Source organism: Sinocyclocheilus grahami, unplaced genomic scaffold (assembly GCF_001515645.1).
Source record: "Sinocyclocheilus grahami isolate Dianchi unplaced genomic scaffold, SAMN03320097.WGS_v1.1 scaffold566.1, whole genome shotgun sequence".
Taxonomy (NCBI): domain Eukaryota; kingdom Metazoa; phylum Chordata; class Actinopteri; order Cypriniformes; family Cyprinidae; genus Sinocyclocheilus; species Sinocyclocheilus grahami.
This window is the reverse complement of record NW_015505745.1, coordinates 1,505,120-1,532,535: the sequence shown is the minus strand read 5'-3', so window position 1 is coordinate 1,532,535 and position 27,416 is coordinate 1,505,120. Positions and strand designations below refer to the sequence as shown.

Here is a 27,416-nt window from a genome sequence, read left to right as displayed (position 1 = left end):
CTCTATTATAAGGTCACATACTGAAGTCATCTGCACTCTAATGGAAATACCAGCATGTCAGTATGACCTGTCTGCTTTTTTTTATGACACAGCGTGTCGTCACCCAGATTTATCTCTGCTGTCATGGACGATTCATCTTGAGACTGATTTGACTCAAGCGTTCTTGTCTGGAAAACATGTTAGATGGTGATACCAAAAGAAAAGGCAGTGTTTGGGTGCATTTTTATGGCTCAGAGCCTGGTTGATTGGACAAGCGTTAGAAATCTGTCTGGCCACACCTTCTAATCATCTTTAGAGTAAGAGGCTCAGGCTAGGACAGTTACTGCTCTGTTTCTGTATGTCACCAAATTTGCTCAAGCTAATCTTGGCCTGCATTGACTTTGTGAAGATTGATTTACTCTTATGTCTGTTTATACTCTCAGAACTGTCTGCATTCATGCCAGAATTTAAAGTGTTCTTTGCTAGCAAGGCAAGAAAAGAAACAGGCAGGGATGTGAAGAGCAGCATATGAGAGGAATGACGAAGGAATACAGATTAGAGCCTGGCACAGACAGATACTGCGGATACTGAATCCCTTTGTCAAGAGGAAGAGGGAGTGAATGTAGAGGAAAGAGATAAGTGAAAGGTTCATGGCCTAGCTGTGGGTAACTTGGGCCTTAAATACAGTGGCTACCCCTAAAAATATACTTGTACAAAGTAGCGATGCTCTACCTTTTTAGTGGAAGTATGAGGTCAGTTTCCCTTTACACACAAGCCATTTGATGAAGTTCAGGTACAATATAAGCTCTTTTTATTTACTAGATTTCTGAGATCTATGTGAGCGGTGAGTCAGGTGACCTTACTGCGAAAGAGAAGCTGCTACTATGGAGTCAGCAGGCCACAGAGGGCTATCGTGGTCTCCGTTGTGCCAATTTCTCCTCCAGCTGGAGCGATGGACACTTGTTCAATGCTCTTCTGCACAGATACAGGTTCACACACAAACACATTTAAGCATAATGAGTGCTCAGTTTAAAAGGTTAGATGCACATCAACAATCAAGATCTCATGGCATTGTGATTTTTAGGCCGGACCTGATTGACATGGAAGTGGTTGCACAACAGAGTAACCGTGAGAACCTGGAACAGGCCTTTGAGATTGCAGAGTCGTTAGGGGTAACACGACTTCTAGATGCTGAAGGTAACATTAGTGTCTTATCGGTCCTTAATTTTCACCCATTCTACATACAGGAATTATTATGTGCTAAACTCTATTTATCTTAGATCATCATTCTCATTTTTTTTTTTATCCTCTATCTACATTAGATGTTGATGTGTCGTCGCCAGACGAGAAATCTGTTATCACGTATGTCTGCTCCATCTACGATGCTTTCCCCAAGATCCCAGAGGGTGGAGAAGGCATTGCAGCTAATGTATGTTCACTTCACAATGCACTCACTCTCTTCAAGCCGTACCTTCTTTCTCTAGTGTACTTAATGTAATTTGTCTTTCATTTTTTTCCTTGTTTTCTCTCATGTGCTTTCTGTTGTTCAGGAGGTTGACCAGCGATGGACAGAGTACCAATCTGGCTTCTCTTCTCTGCTACAGTGGACCAGACAACATACAGCCCTCATGACCAACAAGAGCTTCCCCCACAATCCTGTGGAACTCAAGGTAAGAAATGTGAGGGAAGGAGAAGCTGAGAGAAGAGGGTTGGATTTCATGAAGAATGGATGGGTTTCAGTTTGGGTCGGCAAGAAATTAATACTTTTACTTGGCAAGGAAACATGAATCAGATCAAAGATGCCATTTATAATGTAACAAAAGATTTATATTTCAAGTAAATGCTGTTCTTTCTATTCATCAAAGAATTCTGAAAATACTGTATATGTAGCATGATTTCTGCAAAAATATTAAATAATATTAAGTGTAAATGTTTTCAACATTGCTAATAATAAGAAATGTTTCTTAAGCGCTAGATCAGCATATTAGAATGATTTCTGAAGTATCATGTCACTCTGAAGACTGGAGTAATGACTGCTGAAATGTATTTATTTAGTTATTTATTGCTGCACATTCTAGGATTGCTTTCTCTATGAAGGATACATACTGCCTTAGAATTTGGCTAAAAAGAGGTGTCTTACAAGGCAGCATATGTGACTGGAACAAACCTGTGATGCTTTAAATTGCTAATCACCATTTGATGTGACCTTACTTGGCTGTTTACCAAAAGTCTTGTCTTCCCTAGGCACTTTACAATGAATATGTCCACTTCAAAGAAACAGAGGTCCCTGCAAAGGAGAGAGAGAAGAGCCACATTGAGCACCTTTACAAGCTTCTGGAGGTGAGAGACGGTTACGAAGATAAAAGAGAAAGAATGACAGAGAGAGATTGAGGCTGACCTTGATTCTGCAGCTAAATGCAGGCGACACTGTTCACAAGAGGCACAGTGGAGCTGCACATTAACAGATTCAGGCTAATGTAGAGTGCACCGCTGCCATGTGGGAGAGGTGGAAGACTGACAGTATAAAGGGAACCTCACATGCACAAACTCAAAAAGCTTCTTTTCATGTTAAAATGATTGATGTTGTGGATGTTGTTTAGGCGTGGATAGAGTTCGGGCGCATGAAGCTGCCTCAAGGGCTACACCCTAATGATCTGGAGGAGGAATGGGGAAAACTGATCCTGGAGATGTTGGAGAGAGAGAAAGCACTGAGGCCTGCTGTGGAGAGGTTAGTGAGTTCACGTCTAGAAGAGATTACTGCATTTCGAATTGTAGCTGTTCGAAAGCATTTTTTGATGATGTGTCATTTGTATGTAACTTTGTCCTTAGGTTGGAGTTACTCCTACAGAAGGCCAATAAGATCCAGAACATGGCTCTAGATTGTGAGGAGAAACTCACGTTGGCGAAGAACACTTTGCAGGCTGTAAGTACAGGAGTATCTTTCTCTGTGGGAATTGTCTTATAAGCTCTGTTCCAAAACCTAGTGAGTTGCCTTGCTGTCTTTTGTCTATGTAGGAATTACATAGGCAATTTGAATAACTTTGGAAACTCGAACAGAGTTCGATGTTAAATGCTAAGCTAGATAGCACACTAATATTGGGTAGAATAATTAGTTTTTAATTACATTTAAATATTTTTATTTTAAAATTTTAGTATTGAATAAAATGGAAATAGATTAATATTACCAAGAAGGATACAGGCAATGCTGCCTTAGAATAATCCCCAAAGAAGGTATGTTATAAGAAAAACCATGACATGTCAGAAACACACCACATGCCTTAAAATACAGTCTCAGTAAGCAGCTCACTTGGATCTGGAACATATATTGACAGGTCCTCTTAGTTTGTTGCTTGGATAGTTATCATTCAGAAATGTTCTGTGCTTCATTGTCTTCTGTCTTTCTTAAGGACTTGTCTCAGCTAGAGAGTGGGCAGCCGGTGCGGTGTGAGAATGAATTGGGGATGTATCTGCAGGACTGTGAGGCTTTAGTCAGACAGCTTCACCTTGACCTGCAGGTCCTCAGAGATGAGAAGTACTACCAAGTGGAACAGCTGGCTTTCAGGTAAGAGGGAGAAAAAGGAAAAAGGAAAAATGTGTGTGAAAAGCAGGCCACAGAGTGGAATTAGAGGCAAGAATGGCTTATGATTTCATTCTCGTTGACAGTTACTGAAAATTAATTTGAGAGGTTTCTGATTTGGTGCTTATGAAATATTTCTAATTATTATGTTGAAAACAGTTATGCTGCTTGATATTTTTTGTAGAAACCACAATACATGTTTTTCAGGATTTACAGTATGTTTTCATTTATGATCCTGAGGTAATTTCTCTTTTGTAGGGTGTCATGTCTGCAGGAGGAGCTGGTCTCTTTGCGCCTGCAGTGTGCCAGTGTGTACAGGAAGGGTCATTTCTCCACAGGGGGTCTGCTGGGAGAGCACGCGGGTCAGAGGGGTTCTTCAGGCAGTCTGACTACACTGGGAGCACAGACGTTTCTGGGAGCAGTGGGAGCTGCGGCATCCCTGCTCAGACGGCCGATGTCTCGTGCGGACCTGTTAGCCATGTCTTCCTCTGAGGATGAAGGCAGTCTGCGCTTCATCTACGAGCTGCTGGGGTGGGTGGAAGAGACGCAGGACCTGCTGGAGCGAGCTGAATGGGGTTCTGATCTGCCCTCTGTAGAACAGCACCTGCAAGACCACCACATCATTCACACGGCAGTGGAAGATCTTCTGAATAGCCTCAAAGAGGCTCGAAACTATGAGGTACATGAACTATGAGGTCTTGGTATCAAAGGACCTTTCACAAAAATTCAGATGAAGTCTCAGCTTCAGGTAGCATGTACCATTCTGTTCATTAAGTGTCTTGTGCAGATTCCACGCAAAACTGGAATGCGAAAATGGCAAGCTTCAATCATATTTTCTGACTGAACTGCAACAATATTTGTGATTGTGTGTGACACTGAAAAATATTAGGTGCACCGGTGCAAGTGACCTTATTGAAGCTCATGAATGGTTGTAAACAGGGTCCAAAATTGCCCAAGTGCCAAATGCAAGTAAAAATCGTCAGCATAGAGCCCTATATGATATGTAAAAACAAAAGAGTTGGTCACTTTACAGTCCGTTAGACTGTCTCTTCAAATTTAAGTAGGTGGTTCTAAGCCATGATAGCTTTTGGATTTTGTGTGAAGGAGTCAATGGAGATGCATTGTTTCATTTTAAAACTTGCTGTGTGTACATCCAAACTGGCAATTCTGAACTGGTGTAAATAGTTTGCAAGAGCTAATGTAATAAACACTGCACACTTTTTCATAAGCAGTAATTTATTTCCTCATGTTCTGTCTCCCCCAGTCAAGGGTCTCTCCTAATTTAAGTAGCAGTTACTCTGAGACTCTATCCAAGCTGGAGAACCAGTATTGCAAGCTGCTGGTAAGTTTTTCTGCTTTAGCATTATGATAAGCAGGCATATGTGAGTGTATTTGAGTTCATTATACACTGTATTATGGTTATTACTCTTCTCTAATCTCATCAGGGTGTGACAGAGTGTCCTTACAAAAGTAGAATACTGAATGCTTGAGTGTGACATGCACAAGACTGCTGTAAAGCACCTGCTCTTGACAATATATCCACACCCACACACGTCTCCTTAATTTAACCAAATCAATTCTTCAGGAAAACATACAGTTGTTCAAAAGATCTGTGAGGCCAATTCGCCAAGGGTCCTTGCTTACCACGGGAAAAGCATCAGACTGAGCGGTTGTCCGCGTGATATGGCCAATGTTATGAATGTTGTTCTGTGTTGTTGCAGGAACATTCGTCATGGCGACTGCGTTGCCTAGAGAGCCTTCAAGCTTTTGTGTCCCGCTGCACTGAGGAGCTGATCTGGCTCAATGAGAGGGAGGAGGAGGAGCTGGCCTTCGACTGGAGCGACAGCAACACCAACATGGCTGCCAAAAGAGAGCAATATTCTGTAAGACTAAATCTATAGGAAGATGCAGTAGTCATCATACTACCTCTGGCCACTATTTGTTCCCTTACTGATTTAGTTTTTTACCTTTTCATATATCTTTTCTATAGACATTTCTATTATAATATTTTTGTCTGTAAGTAGATTAAAATAATTAATAATTTTCCCTCAAAAGTATGCTTATGATTCATGTTTCTTTGAGGTTGAGATGAAACCGAAGTAGCGACAGAACTTTTTTTTCCGTGTTATGACATACAAACAAGTGTAACGGATTATCAAAAAAAAGAAAAAATGTAGAGCAGATACTTGGTTCTATGCATTGGTTGTTCATTGGATTTTGGAATGGACTGGATTAATCTTTCACAATAGGATCAATAAAATGCATTTACAAATTAGATTAGGTCATTTTTCCTTTCATGCTGACTTTAATGTAGTTGCAGTTGTTTGTTCCATTGTTTTGGATTTGAGCAATATCTCAAATTCTCCTTACTGTCTCGTAGGACATGAGGTCAGAGCTGGAGGAAAAACAGGAAGTGATGCACTCTCTCCAGGAGACAGCTGACCACCTGTGTCAGGATAACCACCCAGCCAAACAAACAGTGGAGGTGAGCTGTTGACCAGTATGAACAATCTTCACTCACTGACCTCAGTAAAAATAGTTTGATATCAGGTTTGAAACTCAGTCGTGACCTGTTGACCCCTCTGATCACAGGCCTACAGTGCTGCCCTACAGACGCAGTGGCAGTGGATCAAAGAGCTCTGCATATGTGTGGAGCAGCATCTCAAGGACAACACTGCCTACTTCCAGGTACTGAGTCAAGCTTTTCAATAGAATAGCATTCAAAATTACATTTTTAACTTGGGGTTTTAATGACATGTTTTTGCTTTATAGTTTATGAGTGATGCACGGGACTGTGAAAGCTATCTACGTCAGTTACAAGACACCATTAAGAGACAGTACATCTGTGATAAAAACAGCAGACTAGGCAGATTGGAAGACCTGCTACAGGACTCCATGGTGGGTCTTCCCTCTTACTTAAAAAAAAAAACTTTGATTTAAACATATTTTACATATTTTATTTTTATGTATTGAATAAATATGCTATGACCATAGGAGATTTTACACTTTACGCCTGTTTCACACATACTCCGTCTGCAGTGCGTATGCGTTGCGGGGTTTTTTTACGCACCCATGTTAAGGGATTAGAGCGTTCACACTGCATGCGGTTGTGGTCCGTCAGTGCGTTCCAGGAGCGGCGCGTCTGCAGCAGTACAGCGATCTGTGCTGCACGTGCTGAATTAAAGTGACAGCGCATTGTTCACGGTAAAAATAGACATGGATTGACACAGAAATGTAGTAATTTCACAATAAATTGATATAATTAAAGTCTACTGTGTTTCACAGTAAACACGTGGCATTTTGGCTAGATTTAAAACAAGGAAAAGTGCACTTTTAGATAAACAAGGCAACATAATAGATGCACTTGTGGTGGTAAACAACAAAGTTCTTTAAGACCCGCGGGATTGCTTGTGATAAAAATTTAAATGCAAAAGAAAAGGCACAAGAGTCGACTGTTTCTGTCAGTGGTGAGTTTTAATTTAAAATGTTTGTGATATTATATATGTGCTATATGCTGTGTTTAAATGTGTTGCCACTTGCTTGAGCAACTTAATATACAAACCTAGAAGTCAAATGCATGAATAATACGTTGTTTATATTTATTGAGTTTAAACGAATGTCTATGAAAAAGAGGATCACAAAGCTGAAAAAGCTTTTTCAGTAACAAGGTTTGGATTTGAAATCCAAATAATGAATAAATGTTGTGTTTGTGCCTAAACAGCCGTGGATCAGTAACGGGCTGCAAACGCGTCATGTATAAAAGCAAAACGAGTCCGTGCTGCTTCTGCACCGCATACGTAACGCACACGGACTGCATACACACTGCAGACGGAGGATGTGTGAAACAAGCTTTATACTCAGTTGAGGAATGTGAATATTTGAGCACAATGAGTGCACAGGAGGTGGTGAGAGTCCTCACATGTGGCAGATGGCACTATGAGAGAGGAATTGCACAAGAGCTGGTAGAGCGATGGGCATATCCTCTTTGGCCATATGGAAGAGAGACCTAGTCTGGAGAGTTCAATAAGTACATGAATGCATTAAAAATGAGATGGAAGCTGGGATGGATTATCGTCTTAATTTTATTTTTTATTTTATTTTTTTATGTAAATTATTGAGTAAAAATAACCCTGGCCATTAGGAGGTTCCTAGTGATCCACCAACACTGACTATTATTCACACAGCTGCATTATAAATTTAAAAATAAATGTACTGTACTTAATACTATTATTACTACTACTTCCAGTTTAAATGCCTGTTTTTACAACACCTTTTTTTTATTTAAAAAAAAATAACTGTTGATAGATTGATTGATTGATTGATTTTTTTTTTCTTTAAAAACAAAACGTGACATTAAGAAAATGTTCTAGAATTGTTGCATTAGCTCATAATTAACTACACTTAAACAAGCATCATCAAAAGCCATTTATTTGAGTTTGTTTATAATTAGACATAAGTTTATTTAATTAAAATATTTATGTTAGACATAAACCATTTGTTCTAGCTCTCACTGGGGATGATTTCATTTAAGCATTTGATAGAAAGAAAAAAAAAACAGCACAGTTGATTTGATAAGTAACAATTGATATCCTGCAAATAAGGTTTTGACATGTTTGCCATAATTTCACCCTCGTTGTTGCTCTGAAAGTCTTCTGTGGTTTTGATGAACGCCAACCCCATGCTGATATGCAGTCAAATTTATCATCACTTAATTTTTTGCAGCGAACGTAATGCTATTAGCTCTTCCTGTCGGCCTCTGCTTCCCAAAGTCAGAACTAATGAAACCCTCATGAGCTTGTCATGGAAGTGTCAAACCACATACTCATTAATTTTAGTAAAATGAAAGCTAAGAAAATAATAACCCAGGGAAGAATATTAATGATGGTCTTTCATTTCCTTAAAGCCATTTCGAAAGTCTCTAATCTATTTTAATGAGAGAAAATGAATATGTATTATCATGAAAGCACATATACATTCAGTTCATTTGACACGCAGCATGGAAAAACAAATGATGGAAGAAATTCCAATTATGGGGACCTTGCAGAGGCTGAATTAAAAAAATTATTTGAAATATTCAATCTAATGAGTTTAAATATTTATTGAATTAAGTTTATTGAACAATATTTGTTCAGACACTTTTGATCACAGAATAAATTAATTATAGCCACTAACATCAAATTACTCTGTACTTTTTATTATTGTTAACTGCTTGATTGACTTGCTTATAAATTTAATTTTTCAGGAGGAGAAAGAACAATTGATTGAATACCGCAGCACAGTGGCCAGCCTTGTAGGCCGAGCCAAGTCTGTAGTCCAGCTCCGTCCACGCAGTGCAGATAGTAACCTGGGCACCAACACGCCCATTCGTGCCATCTGTGACTACCGACAAATAGAGGTATAACATGCTCCAGATATCTCACCATCACAACCTATTTGCTTTGCTTTACCTTTCCACATCTCAACCCTGCATTGATCTTTATGCTCTTAAGAACTGAGCTAAGATCACTTTTGGAAAATTAACGTGATCCTAATTCAGTTTTTCTGAGTTTTACTTTTGTAGCCCACTCCTACCCCACCTGAAAAAAAAAAGTATTTTAGCTTTCATCATCTGCTCCACTAAGGGCACTAGCCAGAGACCATCTACACGTACTTGGTTATAGATCGCCCTGGAGCTCTGAAGGCAAGTATAAGGGGTAAAGGTGCCATTGACCAAAACATATCCAAAAGATCTGTCCTATGTTTGCCCATTTAGCTGTTGGCAAAGAATTCTGGGAAAGTGGAGGTGTGACACATTATGAGTGATGAACAGACCTGCTATAGCATATCTAATCTACCAATTTAAATATATGGTGCTTAGGGATGTAACGATTACCGGTTTGACGATAAATCATGATAAAATTCCCCACGGTTAGTATTACCGTTTCATCTCTTAATTATCATTAAAACCGTATTAGAGTAACGCGATTTGAACAACTCACGATAAATAAATACTGTCCAGCATAAAGCACAGTTTTAAGTAACAGTCTCACGTGTGCACAGCACGCAGAGTAGTTTCGTTTTGTGTAAAAACAGGGCGGAAAAGCTGGGAGGTTTTAAAAGAGTGCTAAGGGAATTATACAAATGAATATATGAATGAATTAATTATATGAATGTACCTCTGAAGGTTCTGACTGTCTTCAGAAACGATTCGATGGCATTTGTTTTCATCTTCACTCTTATGTAATACCTAAAGGAAGTGACGTGATAATGCTGATAACCGTGATAATTTTGGTCACTATAATCGTGATAAGAAATGTTCATACCGTTACATCCCTAATGGTGCTCTTCATTCACACATCACATACTCTATTTAAATGATGAAATGAGATGCTGTCATTTATTGAATATTCATTTGTATGCAGAATACTCACAAACACTCTCCCAGCTATGGCCCTGTTTCTTTTCCTGATCATATTATCTCGGTCAGGCGAGAACTGCTAAATGCCCAAAAGTGATCTCTTTCTCCCTCTCTATCCCTGTCCCACCCCCCTTTTCTCTGCCCTCCCCCAATTTTCCTCCTTTTCCTTTTCCATCCATTTAACCCCGTCTTTCTCTCTCTGTTCCCCTCCGTCTCCCTTGCTCTTTATGTGTGTCTGCGGGGCTGGGCAAGGCCAACTCTCAGGTACTATTGCCGACCGTTCTCCTCCTCTGACCTTTGCTTTCTGGCCTGGCCCTGCACACAAGGGACCCCTGCTTTACCTCAGGCGTTACTGTGAAATAGCGCATATATATTAAGAATTAGGTGTTTTTCTCCCAGCCCAATAGATCATCTATTTTCCATGGTGGGAGCATGTTGCATGTTGACTTGCTATGCCATTTTAATTATATTGTATTTATCAGTCACAAGCAGATGGTAACCCTCTGTTAGTTATAATTTCCTACCAATACGCAACATATTGTGAATCATAATGTTCTCTGTGTGCAAGGGATATGGTGAGAGTTGAGGTGGGACACTAGTGCTCTCACATTTTTTATTTGCTTGCTTTTCATTTTATGTTGCCCTGAGGATTATTGAAGCCTTTAGCTTTCATGTTAGCCTGGGCAAAGCTAGGCTGAAAAGGCAACTGCAATTTGACATTAAATTGAACAAGATGAGTGCTTTGGAATTTTTTATTATTTTTTGCCAGGTCAGTTGTAAAGATATATTAGTGCAGAAAGGCATTATTCCACAAAATACATATTTCACGTAATTCAATTCATATGAAGGCCATTAGCATTAACATTTTATTCCTCATCCTTTGGTTAATATTTTGAATCCCTTTACTTTTTAATCAACTTTGACCATCGATTCTGCTTTTTTTGCTCAATTTTTCAAATCCTCTCTCCCTTACCCATTATGTTTTTTCCATCCCTTTTTCTGTCCCTTTCTTTTCTGTTTCTGTCTCCATCTTTCTCTCTTTCTCAGATCACGATCAGCAAAGGGGAGGAGTGTGTATTGGAGGATAATTCTCAGAGAACTAAGTGGAAGGTCATCAGTCCCACAGGAAATGAGGCCATGGTGCCATCTGTGTGTTTCACCATTCCTCCCCCTAATCAGGAAGCCATCGACACTGCCAGCAGGTACAGCACACAGATCCTTACAGGTTCCTTATAAACACGTTAATTAGGATCTCACACACATTCAGGAATATGTCTTCTGTAATGTGGCATATTTTTGAGTGAAACAATGTATGGCATAGAAATAACACGCTGTGCATAGGTTTATACAATGGAAATTAATTACACACACACAAAAAAATGTTTTGCTTTTGGCCCAGTAAGTAGCCACCCAGAAGTACTATTAAACTAAACTTAACTTAAAATTGTTTTCATTAATTTAAATAAAGCTGAAATAAAATATAAATATCAGATGAAAAAAAATTAATTAAAAATTTTAAAAATGTTGAAATAAAATAAGTGTAAGTACAGTACAGTACAAAAATTACTAAAACTATAACTGAACTAAAAATAAAGCTAAATAGAAATATTAAAAAAATGACGAAAGCATATAAAATGACTAAAACTTATAAAATAAAAACTAAAAATGAAAGCTAATTCAAAATATGAATAAATACAACAATAGTATGTCAATAATATTAAAATAACACTGGGGCAAACACCACTCAAGTTGTCTTGGGCAAAATGTATTTATTAGTGTACTTATTTTTTTAAGAATGATGAACTGTGCACTATAACACCAACACCAATTATTAGGAAAGATATATATAATTAAGATAATTCATATATTTTGCATTGTATTTGTATTATGTTGTATTGTCTTTTTTATTTCATAACTATGTAAACTATGTAAGATTTTATTTTCTCTTTGTGTAGAATGGAGCAGATGTACCAGAACGTCATGTCTCTATGGCACCAGCTGCATGTCAACATGAAGAGCGGGGTCTCCTGGCACTACCTGCAGAAAGACATACGAAATATTTCTTCCTGGAGTCTGGACACAGTTAGTACCACAAAGTTCCACCACTCTCTTATTGGGACTCTTTCAGAGGTTTGTCATAATCATTTGTCTGTCTCTCTAGATGCGCTTGCAGGCTCCAGTAGAGAGGCAGCAGGCTTTAGACAACCTTGACGCCCACTTGTCCGACTTCCTTACGGACAGTCGCGAGAGCTCCCTTTTCATGCCAACTGAACGCTGTGAGCTAGAGCGAGAAGCTGAGAACTGCCGGGAACATTGCCAAGCATTGCAGGTCTCTTTGGAGACAGGTAAGATGTTACGGTGTTCATGAGTGTATTGATTACTTGCTATGAAATAGGGGTGCTCTGATCAGGATTTTTGAGGCCGATCACTGATCACAGAAAGCAGTATCTGCCGATACTGATCACCGATACCAGTCTTTTTAAAGCCTTCTTTTTATCATTTATAACTATTTATAGTGATATTCCAATCAGGATTTTTAGACATTTATTCAGGGCCTGAATTTCAATTTTGAAAATGGGGGGAATTCCCCTCTAGGTGTCTCTTGTGAGAGGAGAAGCAGTTTTCACACAGGAGTCCGCTACTGATCCATGGCTGTTTACCACAAACACAACATTTATCCATTATTTTGATTTCAAATCCAAACATTGTCACTGAAAATGCTTTTTCAGCATTGCAGTTCTATTTTTACACAGTACAGTAATACACAGACATGCTTAAACACAATAAATATAAACAACACATTATTCAATGCTTTTTACTTTTGCGTTTACTTCTAGGATCCAAACATTGTCACTGAAAATGCTTTTTCAGCATTGCAGTTCTATTTTTACACAGTACAGTAATACACAGACATGCTTAAACACAATAAATATAAACAACACATTATTCAATGCTTTTTACTTTTGCGTTTACTTCTAGGTTTATATATTAAGTTGCTCAAGCAAGTGTCAAAACATTTAAACTGCTTTTCTTACGTTATCACAAACTTACCATTGACAGAAATAGTCAGCTCTACTGCCTTTCCTTTTGCATTGAAATCTTTATTACAAGCAATCCTGCCGTTCATAAAGAACTTTCCTACCTTTTCCTACCTCCACAAGTGCCATCTATTATTGCCTTGTTGATCTAAAAGTGCTCTTTTCCTTTAAACATAGCCAAAAAGCCATATGTGTTGATTGTGAAACACCATAGACTTTAATCTGAAGGTGAGTACCTCACCTTCAGCATTATAATTATTGTACCCGCGCTGGACAGAGACTGATACGGTGACGGTGCATGCTGTGCCAAACCTCTCACGGCAGTGTCATCAGCTTGAGATCAGTTTTTTGAGATCTGCCTTTTTAGAGACCCATCCCAACGTGATTATCGGCCGATTGTGATTGGTAGCCGATCAATCTGAGCACCCCTACTATGAAACCATATGACATGGTGCTAAAAATTATTATATATTTTTTTTTCAGTGGAGAAGGATGAGTTGGCCTCTCGTGCTTACCTCTCAGAGCTGCAGAGCATCAAGTCGCATCTGGAGGATGCAGAGAGTAGACTGATGCGTGGCATACAGACTCCACACCCCAGCACAATATCAGGAGACAATGCAGTTCACATAGCAGAGCAAGAGGTGAGGAGTGATCAGCACAACTACGCACTCTACTGGTCAATCACCTCAATAACTGTGAATCTGCAGTTTTTAGCTGACATAAATAAACTAGTCCATATAGTAGTACTATAAAGAGTACTGTCAATTCTGCAAAAAATGCTTTTAAATACAGAACACTGCAGTATGTGTTACTTACAGTGATTAAATAGTTTATAGTTATAGTTTACAAGTTTTGAAGTATTATTCATAGACTATTGTAATGTGTATTATTTTTTAAGTAGCTTTTATTTTGTGTTTTCAATTTTAATTTTAATGTTAGTTTGAGTAGTTTTGTTATGTGCTTTTTCGTTTTTATTTTTATAGATTTTTTTTCTGTATAGATTTCAAGTAATTTTGATACTTATATTTGAGTTAGTTGCCAAGTTTTTCATCTAATATTTTATTTTATATCAGCTTTATTTCAGTTGCCGAAAATTGTTAAAGTTTAAGTTTTAGTTAACAGTAACAACAGTGACTTCATTTAATTACTTTACAGTCACTTTTCTCTTTCAGTAATTGAAATATGTTGCACTGATATAAATTTATTGTATACTATTTATATTATATTATATATATATATATATATATATATATATATATCATGGCTAATAAGCGGTTTATGAATGTGCCTCTTATTGCAAGTTGAGTCGCCAATATTTTTGTCACTTTTGCCAGAAGAGAAAGACTGTAATTTAAATGTGCATAATTGTTTTCATTTCATATCAGTTCATTTGGTCAACTTTTAGGACTACACTACTCTATAGATTACCTCAGATTTAACAGTCATGGACTAAAAGCTGCAAATGTCATTTATATTTCATGGAGTCTTAAAAAAAAGAAATGTAATCTGAAGAATCCTTTAATGGTTTTACAGAAACTGCAGCAGGATCTGAAAGGACTTCAGTCAGATTTGGGTGAGGTGTCTCGTCGCTGCGTGAGCTTCTTTGAGGAGAAGCCTTCCTCTTCTAGTGTGCCTGTCCTACGCTCTGAGCTCAACCTGGCCGTAGAGCACATAGAGAAACTCAACTCCCTCTCCTCTGTTTATCTGCAAAAGTTAGTACACAAAGTCATTTCAATTCATGTACTCTAATTAGTCATCAAGCCTTGTTTAGCCTTAGGGACAACCATAATTTGAGTGTCTGTTTCTCTGTATCTGCCAGATTGAAGACGGTTGATGTGTTGATGAGAAGCCTGCAGGCTGCAGAAAGTCAGGTGAGAAAGTATGAGAGTCGACTGAGTGAAGAGGATATTGTGCCCGCTGATACTGCTGCAATCCAGGCCTTGGGAGAGCAGTTAAAGGTGAGAAACGCAGACACTTGACCACATTCCTTGCTAGTAGTTGACTAATATATCAACCATATCAACTAATCGCCAAAGAAATATTTGTTCATTTGTTATTATCTTCATAAGACAATATTTGTTTTATTCAAAAACATTTTTTTTAGGGAAGGATTTTGCTACCTCAAAAGAAATAGATGCATGACGCAGACGTTTTGTTAAAATGCTTTCCCACTACCTTCGACATTCACTAAAATTGCATTTCGCCCCCTAGTGACAGTTGCACAGAACTTTCAGATTGGTTGTGCAAAAGCAATTACCTTCTGCTTATTCACCATGCTATGAATATATCCATACAAACAAACAATACAAACATTAAACAACCTCCCATTTTACAGAAATTGTGTTTAAAGTTTACTGTTTACTTCACACTCAGTTTTAATTAGAATACATCACATCTGGTTGGTGGTTGGTGGGTGAAGTTCAGTTTCAGTGTACCCGAAGTTCAAATCAGATCCGATAATTCTGCAGATGTGTATGATCGGAACTCCAGATAGCTCTGGAAATTAGTAACTTCTGATCTGTTGTTTGTAAGAGACAGTGGAAAGGCAGCTTTACTGTTTACTTTTTGGTTGCATTTCACACTCTGTCACGCTGTTGCAGAAATGGCATTCAGAGCTGGAGGAGCAGGATCACATATTCAAGAGTCTGAGTTTAGAGGTCCAGCAGACTAGAGAGGTCAGAAACCAGCTCAACCAACTGCACCCTGACCGCAGCCCTGAACTGGACCGCTATCAGGAGAAAGCGCAACAGCTCACAGAGAGGTGGAGTGGAGTGAGCAGGCAAATGGAGACACGGTGAGTTGTTTCGAAGTCAAAAGCGAGAGAGTGAGTACCAATATTTTCTGTAATATTCCAGATTATAACATAAAGCATAATGTCCTACAGGTTAGCGGATCTGGAGATGCTGGGTTCAGTGCTGCAGCAGTACAGAGAAGGCCACACCTCTCTTATCCACTGGATAGAGGAGACCACCAAAAAACAGGAGAACACGCAACCCGAGCAGACGGACAGCAGAGCTTTGTCAGAACAGCTCGCACAGCAAACGGTGAGAGACGACACTCTCACAATATTGATGAATACTTCCAAGCGTTGTAAAACAGATCAGTGTTTGATTCAGTATCTGTTCTTCTGCAGGCCTTGGTGGCTGAGATAGAACAGAACCAGGTCAAACTGGATGAATGCCAGATGTACTCTAAACAGTACTGCGCTGCTGTTAAGGTAAGCACTCAGTCAAAGTGACCAGTGTCGGCTACTGCTTACTGGTAGTCATCATGGAGAAATGGAAACATAAACACTTGTTTCACAAAATATATTTCTCCTTACTAGACCATGTCTTCCATTTTATGCATTAGGACTATGAACTCCAACTGATGACGTTCAGAGCTTTTGTTGAATCAACCCAGAAGTCCCCTGTGAAAAGGAGGAGGATGCACTCTTCATCAGATGTCATCACACAGGAGGTAAATGCAGGAAAACCAGGCTCATATGACATTCATTTAATATATTTATAACATTTCTATTAGTTTTCACGTTGACTTCAAATGTTTTAATCACATTTTTCTACTACGTCTTAGTTTATGGATTTACGCACACGCTACACAGCTCTGGTTACCCTGACAACGCAACATGTCAAGTATATTAGTGATGCACTACGACGACTAGAGGAGGAAGAGGTGTGTTATGCTTTCCTAAGTCTCCTAAATTCAGTTTTGATTTTTACCTACTGTATACTTGCACAAGTATTCATATAATAAAGACAACATCAGATTTCATCATACAGTGTATGTTTAATGAAAATGTTTCCACTTTGTGGTACAGAAAGAGGTGGAAGAAGAGAGGCAGGCACGAGTGGGCCAGGTCTCAGAGCTGATCGGCTGGGTCAAGGGCCTGCAGGAGCACACTGGCAGATCTGCCGAGCCATCACTTGCTGCACAGCAGGTAGATTTTGAGTGAAAATAGAATATTGCCTATTTTTAAGTATTCTACATACAGTAGTGTGTCAGTCAACACTGAGTAGATTGTATGTGTCAAAGTGGCTTTGAAATACTGTATCTGTCTCACTTCTAGGCTATAAGTGAGCAGTTAGCAGCTAAAAAAGAGGAAGTTGCTGAAGCTATCAGGAGCACCCAAGTTTTCCTGATGTCAAAACAGGCCAGCAAGTGAGTTTGCACTATACGACCTTCAACACACATACAGCGGTTCTCAGACTTTTTATACCAAGTGCTACCAAGTCGAGATCAATATATTTTAGAGCATTTACTCCAGCTCATATTTGCAACAACTTAAAAAAAAAAAAAAAAGTCTTGTCTTATTTTTTTCTGATTAAAATGGATACAAGAAGAAATAGCCTGCAAGCTGCAGCATATAAGATAGGGCTTTGCATTAAAATTAGATTGTAAATAATTAAGAAATTTGAAATAAATTATACATGAGAAATATGTTTTCAGTATATTTAATATATACTATTTATATACTAGTATAATATTCATATTTGGAATTAGATTTTATGTTCAGTTTTAATACTATTTTCATTTTTAGTTCATTATAGTGATTTTATGTGCTTTTGTAATTTTGTATTAGTTGTTTTCTATTTACCTTTCATTTATTTTTATTTCAGCTTTATTTTAATTATCAAATATGATTTTTAATAGATTTATTTTACAGTAACCCTGGCCTCTTGGGGTTGTGCTGTGTACCATAGTTTGAGAACAACTGCACTATATTCACATCCACCTCTAAGTACCAGTAAATGTTAAATATACATGCACTTACTCAAACACAAACGCATAGGTTGTTATTAATGAAGCGCATTTATCTTTAGGCTGTCTCCTGAAGAGCGTGCACAGGTGGTCTCCCAGCTGGATGAACTGACGGCCACCTACACTCAACTGTGTGACAGTTCTAACGCACAGTTGCAACAACTGGAGGAGCAGCTGGCCAAAGAGGAGAAGCGCAAGGTAGAGTTAGAGGGGCAAGAGAAAGTCAGCCGTGACAGCAGTGTTCAACTTTGCCAAAGCGAGCTTCAACAGCAAAAAGCTTGTCTTGAAATGCATCTGAAATATATTGCTTTAAATAGTGGTCTTCGTTATGGTCAAGTTTTGTCAGTGTGCTAGAGATATGCTACAGCAGTGTGTATGTGTGAGCTAGCGCGAGTGAATTATTTTTGTTTTTTTTTATGTTGCCTGTCACGTGTGGTTTAACATTCATCACCACATTCATACATCTCACAGATATTGTCTTATTTAACAGTTATAAAAAAATTAATAGCATGGTGTGAAATCTTAACCATTCCTATTTTCTACAACATGCCTGATATCATGTCACCAACACCATCCTTATTTGTCATTATTAATCAAGCACATCTGCTTAAACGCAACTCATCGTTCATTAGAGTAGGATAGTGTGACTTTTTGGCATCAGAAACTGCTTCTTTGGCCACTTTAGTGCCCATTGAAGCCACATGCACATTGTAGATTAGCCTTTTCTTTCTTTCTTTTTCTTTTTTACATTTCATTTAAATAAGGCACATATAAACATGTAAATTTAAAGGCATAAATGTCATTACATTCATATTGTTTTGTTGCCACATGCAGCCACAAACATTGTGTAGAACTGTTCACCCATACGTATATCATTCATCATGTAGTGATTACTGTGTGAACAATGGTATGTTTGTGTTTGAATGGCTAGAAGCTAAAGATATAAACAAGATCAGCCTTCAAAATATTTTTCCTGTGGATTGGTCTAGACTTAGCGCAAAAAGCAGCTATGCAAACCTCCACCTCACTCTTTGAGCATGATGTGTCCAGATCACAGCTATGTTTGTTTGTGTGTTTGTATGTGTGATATTGTTTTCAGTCCATGTCTTTAATACTGTAATTCTTTGTGAAATGTAATCAGCATTTTGCTTCAAAATCACTAACAGCTGCCGGGAGAAAATGTAAGACATCATCTCAGAATTGGGAGTAAGAAAAATGCGTTATTCAGAATGCAGGACTATCCTTAGTTGATTAGTAATAAAAAATTGTGTGTATATACCAACCAAGATCTTCACACATTCATAGGTAAGTCTCAAAACAAATAATTAGTAAGAACTCAGTGTATGAAATTAGGTAACAGAGGTATGAAAATGTAGATAGCCAGTCCCGGGTTGCATATCAGGCAGCTGGAGTGTGGCATGCAGATCGCTAACATCCGGCTTCTCACCCTATCGCACCTCAAACCGCCGAACACTCAGTGTGTGTGCGTCTAAGGACCACCTCACACGGTAAGTAGTGCTTGCTTTCTTTCTTACCGTTGCTTTCTTTCTGACCTAGCAATATGTTCTTAAGATCTGTTTTCTCTTTTCTTTGGCCTCTTAGTGTATTTTAAATGTTCAGTTTGTGCATTTTTGCATATTTCTTGCACACTGCAGTGCTGTCCTGCCAAATGTTTTTTGCATGTACAAAATGTAATGTTTTTAAAGAACATGATACTTGGTATTTTTGTTAATTTTTCTTTATACTCATGAATAAATGCATGAATATTAGTATCAAGTTACTTCAGCTATGGTGATGGCCATTTTTCTCTTTCCCTCCCAGTTAAACTGTGAATAAAAATACACTGCAAAATCAAATAAGAACCATTTTGAAAATTTATGATTTTTACCTTTTCATAGGGCCAAGAAGTCATCGCTGGAGTAATTGACCTTGGCACCATGGAAACCTTTCCCGTTTTCCAGGCAGCTCAGCGTGGCCTCATAGACCAAGACACCTGTCATGTACTGTTGGAGGCACAGCTCATCATGGGTGGTCTATTCCAGTATGACTCCCCTGATAAACTGTCATTAGATAAGGGTCTTTCCAGTGGTTTGATTGATAAACAAACTTACCAATCACTGGAAGAGTTAGAGACTGCCCTTGGTCTTGTCAACACAGTAAAATTTGCAGAGGGTCAGGAATTACCAGTCGCCACTGCTATGAAAGAAGATGTCATAAAGGAGCTGGTGGGACTACGTATACTTGAGCTGCAGATAAGCACTGGCAGCCTGAAGGTTGGTCCCAATGGAGAAATGGTCAGCCTGAATAATGCAAGGGAGAAGGGATTGTTATCCCCTGATCTTTGTCAAAAGCTGCAATCCTGTCTTCACCGGCGAGAACTTATTGATCCAAATACAGCAGAAAAACTAAGTCTGGTTGAATTTCAACAGCGTTGTGTTATCAATCAAGAGACAGGTCTGCGCTTCTTTCCAGTTAAACAGAAGCCAGGAGGAACTGTCTGCTTATGCTCTGGCAGAAAGGTGGGAATATTCTGTGCTGTTCAAGAGGGGCTTATCGACCGGCATGTCACAGTTCGACTTCTGGAGGCTCAGTTGTTTGCTGGAGGTATCACAGACCCCCGCTCGGGACACAGATTGACTGTTAATGAGGCTGTCCGGCATGGCCTAATGGATCAGGACTTGGCCTGCACCCTCATGACACGACAGCTACAAGCAGGGGGAATAATAGATCCAGTCAGTGGGGAGCGTCTAGAGTTGGATGAAGCCATAAAAAGAGACCTTCTCTCTCCTCGCATAGCCTTACATGTACTTCAATCTCTCCAGTCTTTCATGGCAATAATGTGGCCAGAATCAGGGGAGTTGCTTCATGTAAGTGAGGCACTTCAGCAGGGTGTTGTCAATAGAGAGCTTGCTGCAAAAGCCCTGAGAAAACGTCATTCTGTTGGTGCAGTATATCTGCCTGAGAGTGGACAGGTGGTCCCTCTGCATCAAGCTGATAAGATACTTAAGCCTCAGGCAGTGAAGATCCTAAAACAGATCCAGCTTCCAGATGTCCTTCCCAATGTGACTCAGTCAAATTCCTCATATATGAAGCGATTGAGTTCTGAATCTGCCTATTCTTCATCACCCCCTGCCTCACATGCAGATGTCAATTATGACTTTTCCATCATGGAGGAAGGTAGGTCAGAAGAACAGGTTCAATACCACCTTCTCACTCAAGTGATGACACACAGCTACATTGATGCTCACTCAGGAGAACGTCTAGTCCTACTAGAACCTGAACTGGTAGAACTAATATGTGAAAATGTTAAAACCACAAACCTTGTCAGACCAGTCCAACACAAAATCTCTGATAACATTAGAGTTACAGTGGTCAGTGAAGCTATCAGTGGGATTGAAGAGGAAGAACATGAAGAACCCGAAATTATACAATATGAAATTGCCTGCAAGGACTCTTATTTGGAAGAGACTATAGAAATGACAGGGGAAGATCTTGCACCCTTGATGGTCACCAACAAAACCTTTAAAGAGCCTTTGCATAAAGTAGTTTTGCAAGAGAGAGTTCTATCATCAGAAGAGTATGAACAACCCAAGATAAAAGGTAAAATTGTCTGCAAGATCACTGATATAGGAGAGACAGTAGAAAGAGCAGAAGATCTTGTACCATTGACAGAAACAAACATGGCTTTTAAAGAGCTTTCAAATGAAGAGATTCAAGAAGTTTTGTCATCAAGCGACTATGTAGAACCCAAGGTTAAAAAAGGTGACATTGACAGGAAGAACGCTGACATGGGCAAGACTATAGAAGGAGCAGTGGAAGATGTTGCGTGCTTGACAGGCACAGACAGAACTTTTATAGAGCCTTCACATGCAGAGGTTTGGCATGAGAACGTTCTATCATCAAGAGAATGTGAAGAACCCAAGATTAAAAAAGATGAAATTGATAGCAATAATACTGTTGTGGGTGAGTCTATCGAACTGGCAGAGAAAGATCTTCCACACTTGGTGAGTAAAGACAGACCCTTTATGGTGCCTTCAAATAAAGAGGACTGGCAAGAGAAAGTTTTGTCACCAGGAGGACATGAAAAACCCAAAGTTTTAAAAGGTAAAATTGCCTGGACAAACACTGATATAAGTGAGACAGTAGAAAGAGTAGAGGAAGATCTTGCACCCTTGGCAGGCACAGCCAGAGCTTTTATAGTGCCTTTACATAAAGAGAACTTACAAGAGAAAGTTCTATCGTCAGGACAATATAAAGAACCCAAGAGTAAAAAAGATGAAATTGCCAGCAAGAAGACTAACATAGGTGAGACACAAGATCTTGCAGCTTTAAAAGGCTCAGAAATAACCTTTATAGAGCCTACACATGAAGTTGTTTGGCAAGAGAAAGTTCTGTCATCAGGAGAATATGAAGAACCCATTATTATGAAAGGTAAAATTGCCTGGAGGAACACTGGTATGGGTGAGATGATAAAAAAAGCGGAGAAAGATTGTGCACCCTTGACAGACGCAGACAGAGCTTTTATAGAGCCTTTAAATAAAGAGAATTTACAAGAGGAAGTTCTTTCATCAGGACAATATAAAGAACCCAATATTAAAAAAGATGAAACTGTCAGCAAGAAGACTAACATGGGTGAGACACTAGAAAGACCAGAGGATGTTGCAGCTTTAACAAGCTCAGAAATTAACTTTATAAAGCCTGCACATGAAGTTGTTTGGCAAGAGAAAGTTCTATCATCAGGAGAATATGAAGAACCCATGATTATGAAAGGTAAAATTGCCTGGAAGGACACTGGTATGGGTGAGATGATAGAAAGAGCAGAGAGGGATCTTGCACCCTTAACAGGCACAGAAGGAACTTTTATGGAGCCTTCACATGCGGTTTTACAAGAGAAAGTTCTGTCATCAGGAGAATGTGATGAATCTACAATTTTAAAAGGTAAAATTACCTGGAGGTATGCTGATGTGAGAGAGACAATAGATCGAGCAGAAGGAGATCTTGCACCCTTGACGGGCACAGAAGGAACTTTAATAGAGCCTTCACATGAGGTTTGGCAAGAGAAACATTTGTCAGGAGAATGTGATGAACATAAGATTAAAAAAGATGAAATTGACTGGAAGAACACCGAAATGGGTGAGACTATAGAAAGAGCAGAGCAAGAGCTTCCACTCTTGACCGCCACAGTAAGAGCCTTTATAGAGCCTTCTCAAGAAGATTACTGGCAAAAGAATGTTCTGTCATCAGGACTATATGAAGAGCCCAATATTAAAGTAAATAAAATTGCCAACATGAAGACTGAGCTGGGTGAGACTATAGAAAAGACAGAGGAGCATCTTGCACCCTCGACACTGAAAGACCTAAACTTAACAGTGCCTTTTCACACAAGCTCAACTCTACCGAAGACTATATCAGATAATGGGGCGCCCTCTCAGAATCAAATTATAGATTCAACATTAAATGAGTCTAAAAATAAGCAAACACTTGTCCTGGAACAAGCAGATAGTAATGGAGTATTTCTAGAGATAACAGAACAAAAAATGTTTGACATGAGTGAAAGCAGTGCACATACTTCACTACAAGATACTGTAAATGTAAGACAGTATGATCAGCTGAATGTCAAACCAGATGAAGCCAAGACTGCAAAACAGCCAGAGGAACTAAAGGAAATGGTTGAATATGAGGAAAATAAAATAATCTTTTATCAGCCTGGTAAAGATGAGAAATTATACCCTTCAGAAAGGAAGACTTTGTCAGTGGAACTAAGTGATGATGATGTGAAGCTTGGGAGTATGGCAATGGATCTGCAACAAGGGGGTCTTGTAACTGTAGGTGGCCAGAAAGTTCTCTTGGACGAAGCTCTGGAACAGGGTTTGCTTCCAGGGCACACTGCTATTAAGCTTATGGAAAAAGCTGGTCTCTTTGGTGGTTTTCTGGATATTAAAGCCTGTAAGTCACTTAGTGTTGAGGATGTGATGCAAGAAGGTCTGTTGGATGAGGACTTGATGGCCCATGTTCTTCATTCAGAAAATATATTAGCCGGTGTGATTGATGTGGAGCATGGTCAGCTTTGCTCAGTAAAGGAAGCTGCTGAGGCAGGCCTGTTGGACTCTGATACGGCTGTTCGACTTCTTGAAGCCCAGGTTGTGTCAGGGGGAATAGTTGACCTACGAAGAGACAAGAAGGTATCAGTTACCCTTGCAGCCAACCTTGGGTTGATTGAAGAAGGTAGGAAAGAGAAGCTTCTTTCACTGGAAAAGTCATGCAAAAGAAAATGTTCAGATCAAAATGCAGTGCAAACCAAGTTTGCACTACAGTTACAAATGAAAGGAGTGGTGGACCCAAAAACCGAAAAGCCTGTCTCACTGGAACAAGCCCTTCAAACTGGCTTAATTGGACAGGATGAGGCTCAGATGATTCTATGCCAGCAGGTTGCAGAAGGTGGTATTGTGCATCATGGCTCTGGTGTTCGCCTTACTGTTGTGGATGCACTACACCTGGGTCTCATAAATCACACAGTCGCTCCAAAGTTCATGGAACTGGAAAAGGCTTTCAAAGGCCAAGAGCCATGTAGTTTGGATCAAGACACTTCATTTCTTCAGGCCTCTACAGGTTCTATTTATGATGATGCATCAAAAAGCAGGATTACTCTGAGCGAGGCTGTTTCTAAAGGCCTTCTAGATGATGAAACGGCAAATAAAGCTATGGCCTCACCCAATGTGAAGAGTGGATTGTTGGACCCTCATAAAGCTTGTGTTGTGTCCTACTCTGAGCTGATAAACCAGGGTAAAATTGACATTGAGACCGGACAGAGATTCCTTGAAGTGAGACCTTTCAGGGGTGTTCCACATAAACAAACTGATGAAATGATGACCATACCACAGGCAATTAAGGCAGGCCAAGTAGATCCCATACCAGCAGTAAGAATATTGCAGAGTCAAGCAGATACAGGGGGTATCATTAACATTTATAGTGGAGAGCGTTTGCTTCTTCCAGAGGCTATAAATAAAGGCTTAGTTGATAAAGACATGGCTAAATGTATTGCTACAAATCAACTCTTGAAAGGGGGGTTGCTCAGTCCAGCCAGTGGACAGAGGGTTTTCAGCATTACTGAGGCAGTTGAATATGGGCTTATTTCTACAGAAATGGCTGCAGAACTTCAACACAGCATGGGCCTTGTAGATGAAGATGAGAGGAAAAGTTCCAAAATAACAGCTGCTTTAATGAAAGGACCATCTAGTTATTTATTTCCTGAGATGATATCAGAGCGGGTCAGTCCTAATAAAATGTCACTTGAGAAAAGTCTATTGAGTATACCATCCCCACCATCATCATATCTTACAGAGGCTGAAATAAAAGATGCAGATCCTCTGAAAAAAGAGGAGCTTGAATCTTTTGACGTCCGTCCTGATTTGCAAAGTAAGGAACAATTGGTTGATGCAGTGATGCAGGACAGCAATGATACATCATTGGAGGTTCTGACAGAATTTACCTTGAAAGCAGAAAAGAGACTTCAGCAGGCCATTAAAGAGATAAAGCCCACAGAAAGCGAATATATAAAATCACAGCCAATTCAAAGCCCTGAGCAACCTGAAGAGATTACTGATATCAAATCGCAAAAGGTGGAAGTTAAGAACTCAACAGCTTTACTTGGCAACACCCCAGAGTTGGAAATCCAGAGGCAGACAGTAAATAAATCTGCGGTTTCTACTGCCATATTATTAGAAAGCAGTGATAACAGCAAGGAACAAGTCCCATCTACAGAGCAAACAAAAGGAGAGAGAAAGATCCAAAGGCAGACAGTAAGTGAACCTGCAATCAATTTATTAAACACTGATGATGGCTTGCAAAACAAGGAACAAACCGCATCTATAGAGCAAATAGAAGGGCATAGTTTCAAGCTAGAAGCAGATCAGTCAGTATCCCAACAAGAGAAAATCAAGGACAGCCAGGAGACTGGATTGGATCCTTATGCTTCTACACCCACAAGGTCAGTTAAGGCATCAGGAAAAAAGAAAGGCAGAGGGAAAAATGTTAAGCAAGCTAAAATGGAAAGTGATGTAAAGCCACAAGTTTCAGACACCTTAGCCAGGATTTCACCTATAGAAAAAGCAGAAGATGATGGACAAGGTGGCTTTACCACTAGTCAAAAGCCTATTATGAAAGACGATGAAGAGAAGGTGATTGAAGTACAGCTATCAGAGACATCCCATGCAAGTGGTATCCTTACACCTGTGACAGGGAATGATGAGAAATATTTGGAAATAGGTGTGGATAGAACTCCTAATGAAACTGAAACCTCCAACCGTGAGTCTGATCATGAAAGCAATGCAAGACAGAAAGAGAAGACTCTAACACAGCACAGTGTCACAACTTGCATGGCAAAAACTGACCAGGGTCAGGAGGCTATTGTTTTGCATAAGGACCTTGCCACTGATATATCAGAAAAGAAGAGAAAGAAGAAAAGCAAAAGTAAAAAAGTTAAGCAAGTGTGTATTGTTGAAGCAGAAGGAGTAGAGAAAAGAGATGATGAGACTGAGAAAGAGCATAAGACTATGATCCATGAGGTCGAACTTCAAAGCAGTCAATCAGATGAGAAAGAAAGTATGAAGCAACTTGAGAAAGCCAATCAGGCAACGGCACAGAAGGAAAAACTTTTGATGAAAGCTAAGGAAAGCATTCTTAGGAAGGTGTTTGAGCGAGGAGTGAGTGAAAAACAAGCTCCTGAAGAATTAGAAGCGATGCGTCAAGTAGCTAGTAATGGAGAATACCGCATTACCACCCAAGAGGAAACTATTGTAGAAAAGACAAGCTGTAAGCCTCCTCAAAGTAAGAAGAACGACAATAAACCACACCAGACGAGGCAAGAAATTAACGAAAGGTCAGTGCCAAACATTGCAGAGAATCTTCTACCTGGGTCTGATAGTGATCCATGCTCCTCAGCTAAAGCACAGCTTCAAAAACAGGAAGAAGATCAGCATGACAAGCATACAAACACGGGATTAAATGGAGATGATATGAATCAGAATATTCCATCTATGAAAACCTCTGATGACATTGTGAACATAAACCAGAAAGAACTGATTCTAATCCAGAATTTAGAAGGGGAAACCAAAGAAAGAACAGCAGAAAAACAAAGCGTTGAGCCATTATATACAGATGAAATGTTGATAGACCCTATGAGTGAATTGACCTTGCCATCAAGAACTGCAGTGACTGACAGCCATGAAATTGCTAAATCAATACCCCTCAAATGTGTCTTTGACATCCCAGCAGTGAAGGACTCCAAAGCACTTATATCAAGTGAGGTGTGTACTCCTTTACAAAATACCAAAACAGCAGTGAAAAAGGTAAGCAGTGAAGTTCATCAAGAAAGAATCGAGGAGCCCCCTTTCAGTGATTATGAAGGCACAGATGAACCTTCTATCCAACAATGTAAAGTTTCTGGTCTACCCCATATGAAGGTGATCCCAGAGTCTGATACCGAACAGAAAGAAGAGGTGGAAGAATATGCAGAGGCTTTAGTGGAACCGCAGCCTGGAGAAGTTCAAATGAATATTGAACAAATAAGAAAATACACTACAAAAGCTGGCAAGGTAAACAGTAGTTCTGAAGATCTTTCTTTTAAGTTTTTGTAAATTGTTTACTGCAAATTGATTCTTTTTAATCT

The 27,416-nt window shown here is 39.3% G+C and overlaps 1 protein-coding gene across 1 annotated transcript in view; it reads left to right on the top strand.

Annotated features, from left to right (window-relative positions):
• macf1a (microtubule actin crosslinking factor 1a) overlaps positions 1–27,416 on the top strand; it is a 176,573-nt gene that overhangs the window by 81,862 nt on the left and 67,295 nt on the right. The window contains exons 6-35 of the mRNA XM_016239453.1: positions 802–968; positions 1,064–1,176; positions 1,302–1,408; positions 1,530–1,649; positions 2,224–2,319; positions 2,580–2,707; positions 2,809–2,902; positions 3,387–3,541; positions 3,815–4,235; positions 4,821–4,898; positions 5,278–5,439; positions 5,937–6,041; positions 6,149–6,244; positions 6,329–6,454; positions 8,799–8,951; positions 11,001–11,155; positions 11,909–12,035; positions 12,115–12,298; positions 13,475–13,632; positions 14,525–14,703; positions 14,811–14,949; positions 15,592–15,785; positions 15,876–16,035; positions 16,125–16,208; positions 16,343–16,450; positions 16,565–16,663; positions 16,809–16,928; positions 17,058–17,149; positions 17,812–17,947; positions 19,648–27,342. Coding sequence (XP_016094939.1) covers positions 802–968; positions 1,064–1,176; positions 1,302–1,408; positions 1,530–1,649; positions 2,224–2,319; positions 2,580–2,707; positions 2,809–2,902; positions 3,387–3,541; positions 3,815–4,235; positions 4,821–4,898; positions 5,278–5,439; positions 5,937–6,041; positions 6,149–6,244; positions 6,329–6,454; positions 8,799–8,951; positions 11,001–11,155; positions 11,909–12,035; positions 12,115–12,298; positions 13,475–13,632; positions 14,525–14,703; positions 14,811–14,949; positions 15,592–15,785; positions 15,876–16,035; positions 16,125–16,208; positions 16,343–16,450; positions 16,565–16,663; positions 16,809–16,928; positions 17,058–17,149; positions 17,812–17,947; positions 19,648–27,342 — 11,751 coding nt within the window. The remainder of the gene's footprint in view (positions 1–801; positions 969–1,063; positions 1,177–1,301; positions 1,409–1,529; positions 1,650–2,223; positions 2,320–2,579; positions 2,708–2,808; positions 2,903–3,386; positions 3,542–3,814; positions 4,236–4,820; positions 4,899–5,277; positions 5,440–5,936; positions 6,042–6,148; positions 6,245–6,328; positions 6,455–8,798; positions 8,952–11,000; positions 11,156–11,908; positions 12,036–12,114; positions 12,299–13,474; positions 13,633–14,524; positions 14,704–14,810; positions 14,950–15,591; positions 15,786–15,875; positions 16,036–16,124; positions 16,209–16,342; positions 16,451–16,564; positions 16,664–16,808; positions 16,929–17,057; positions 17,150–17,811; positions 17,948–19,647; positions 27,343–27,416) is intronic.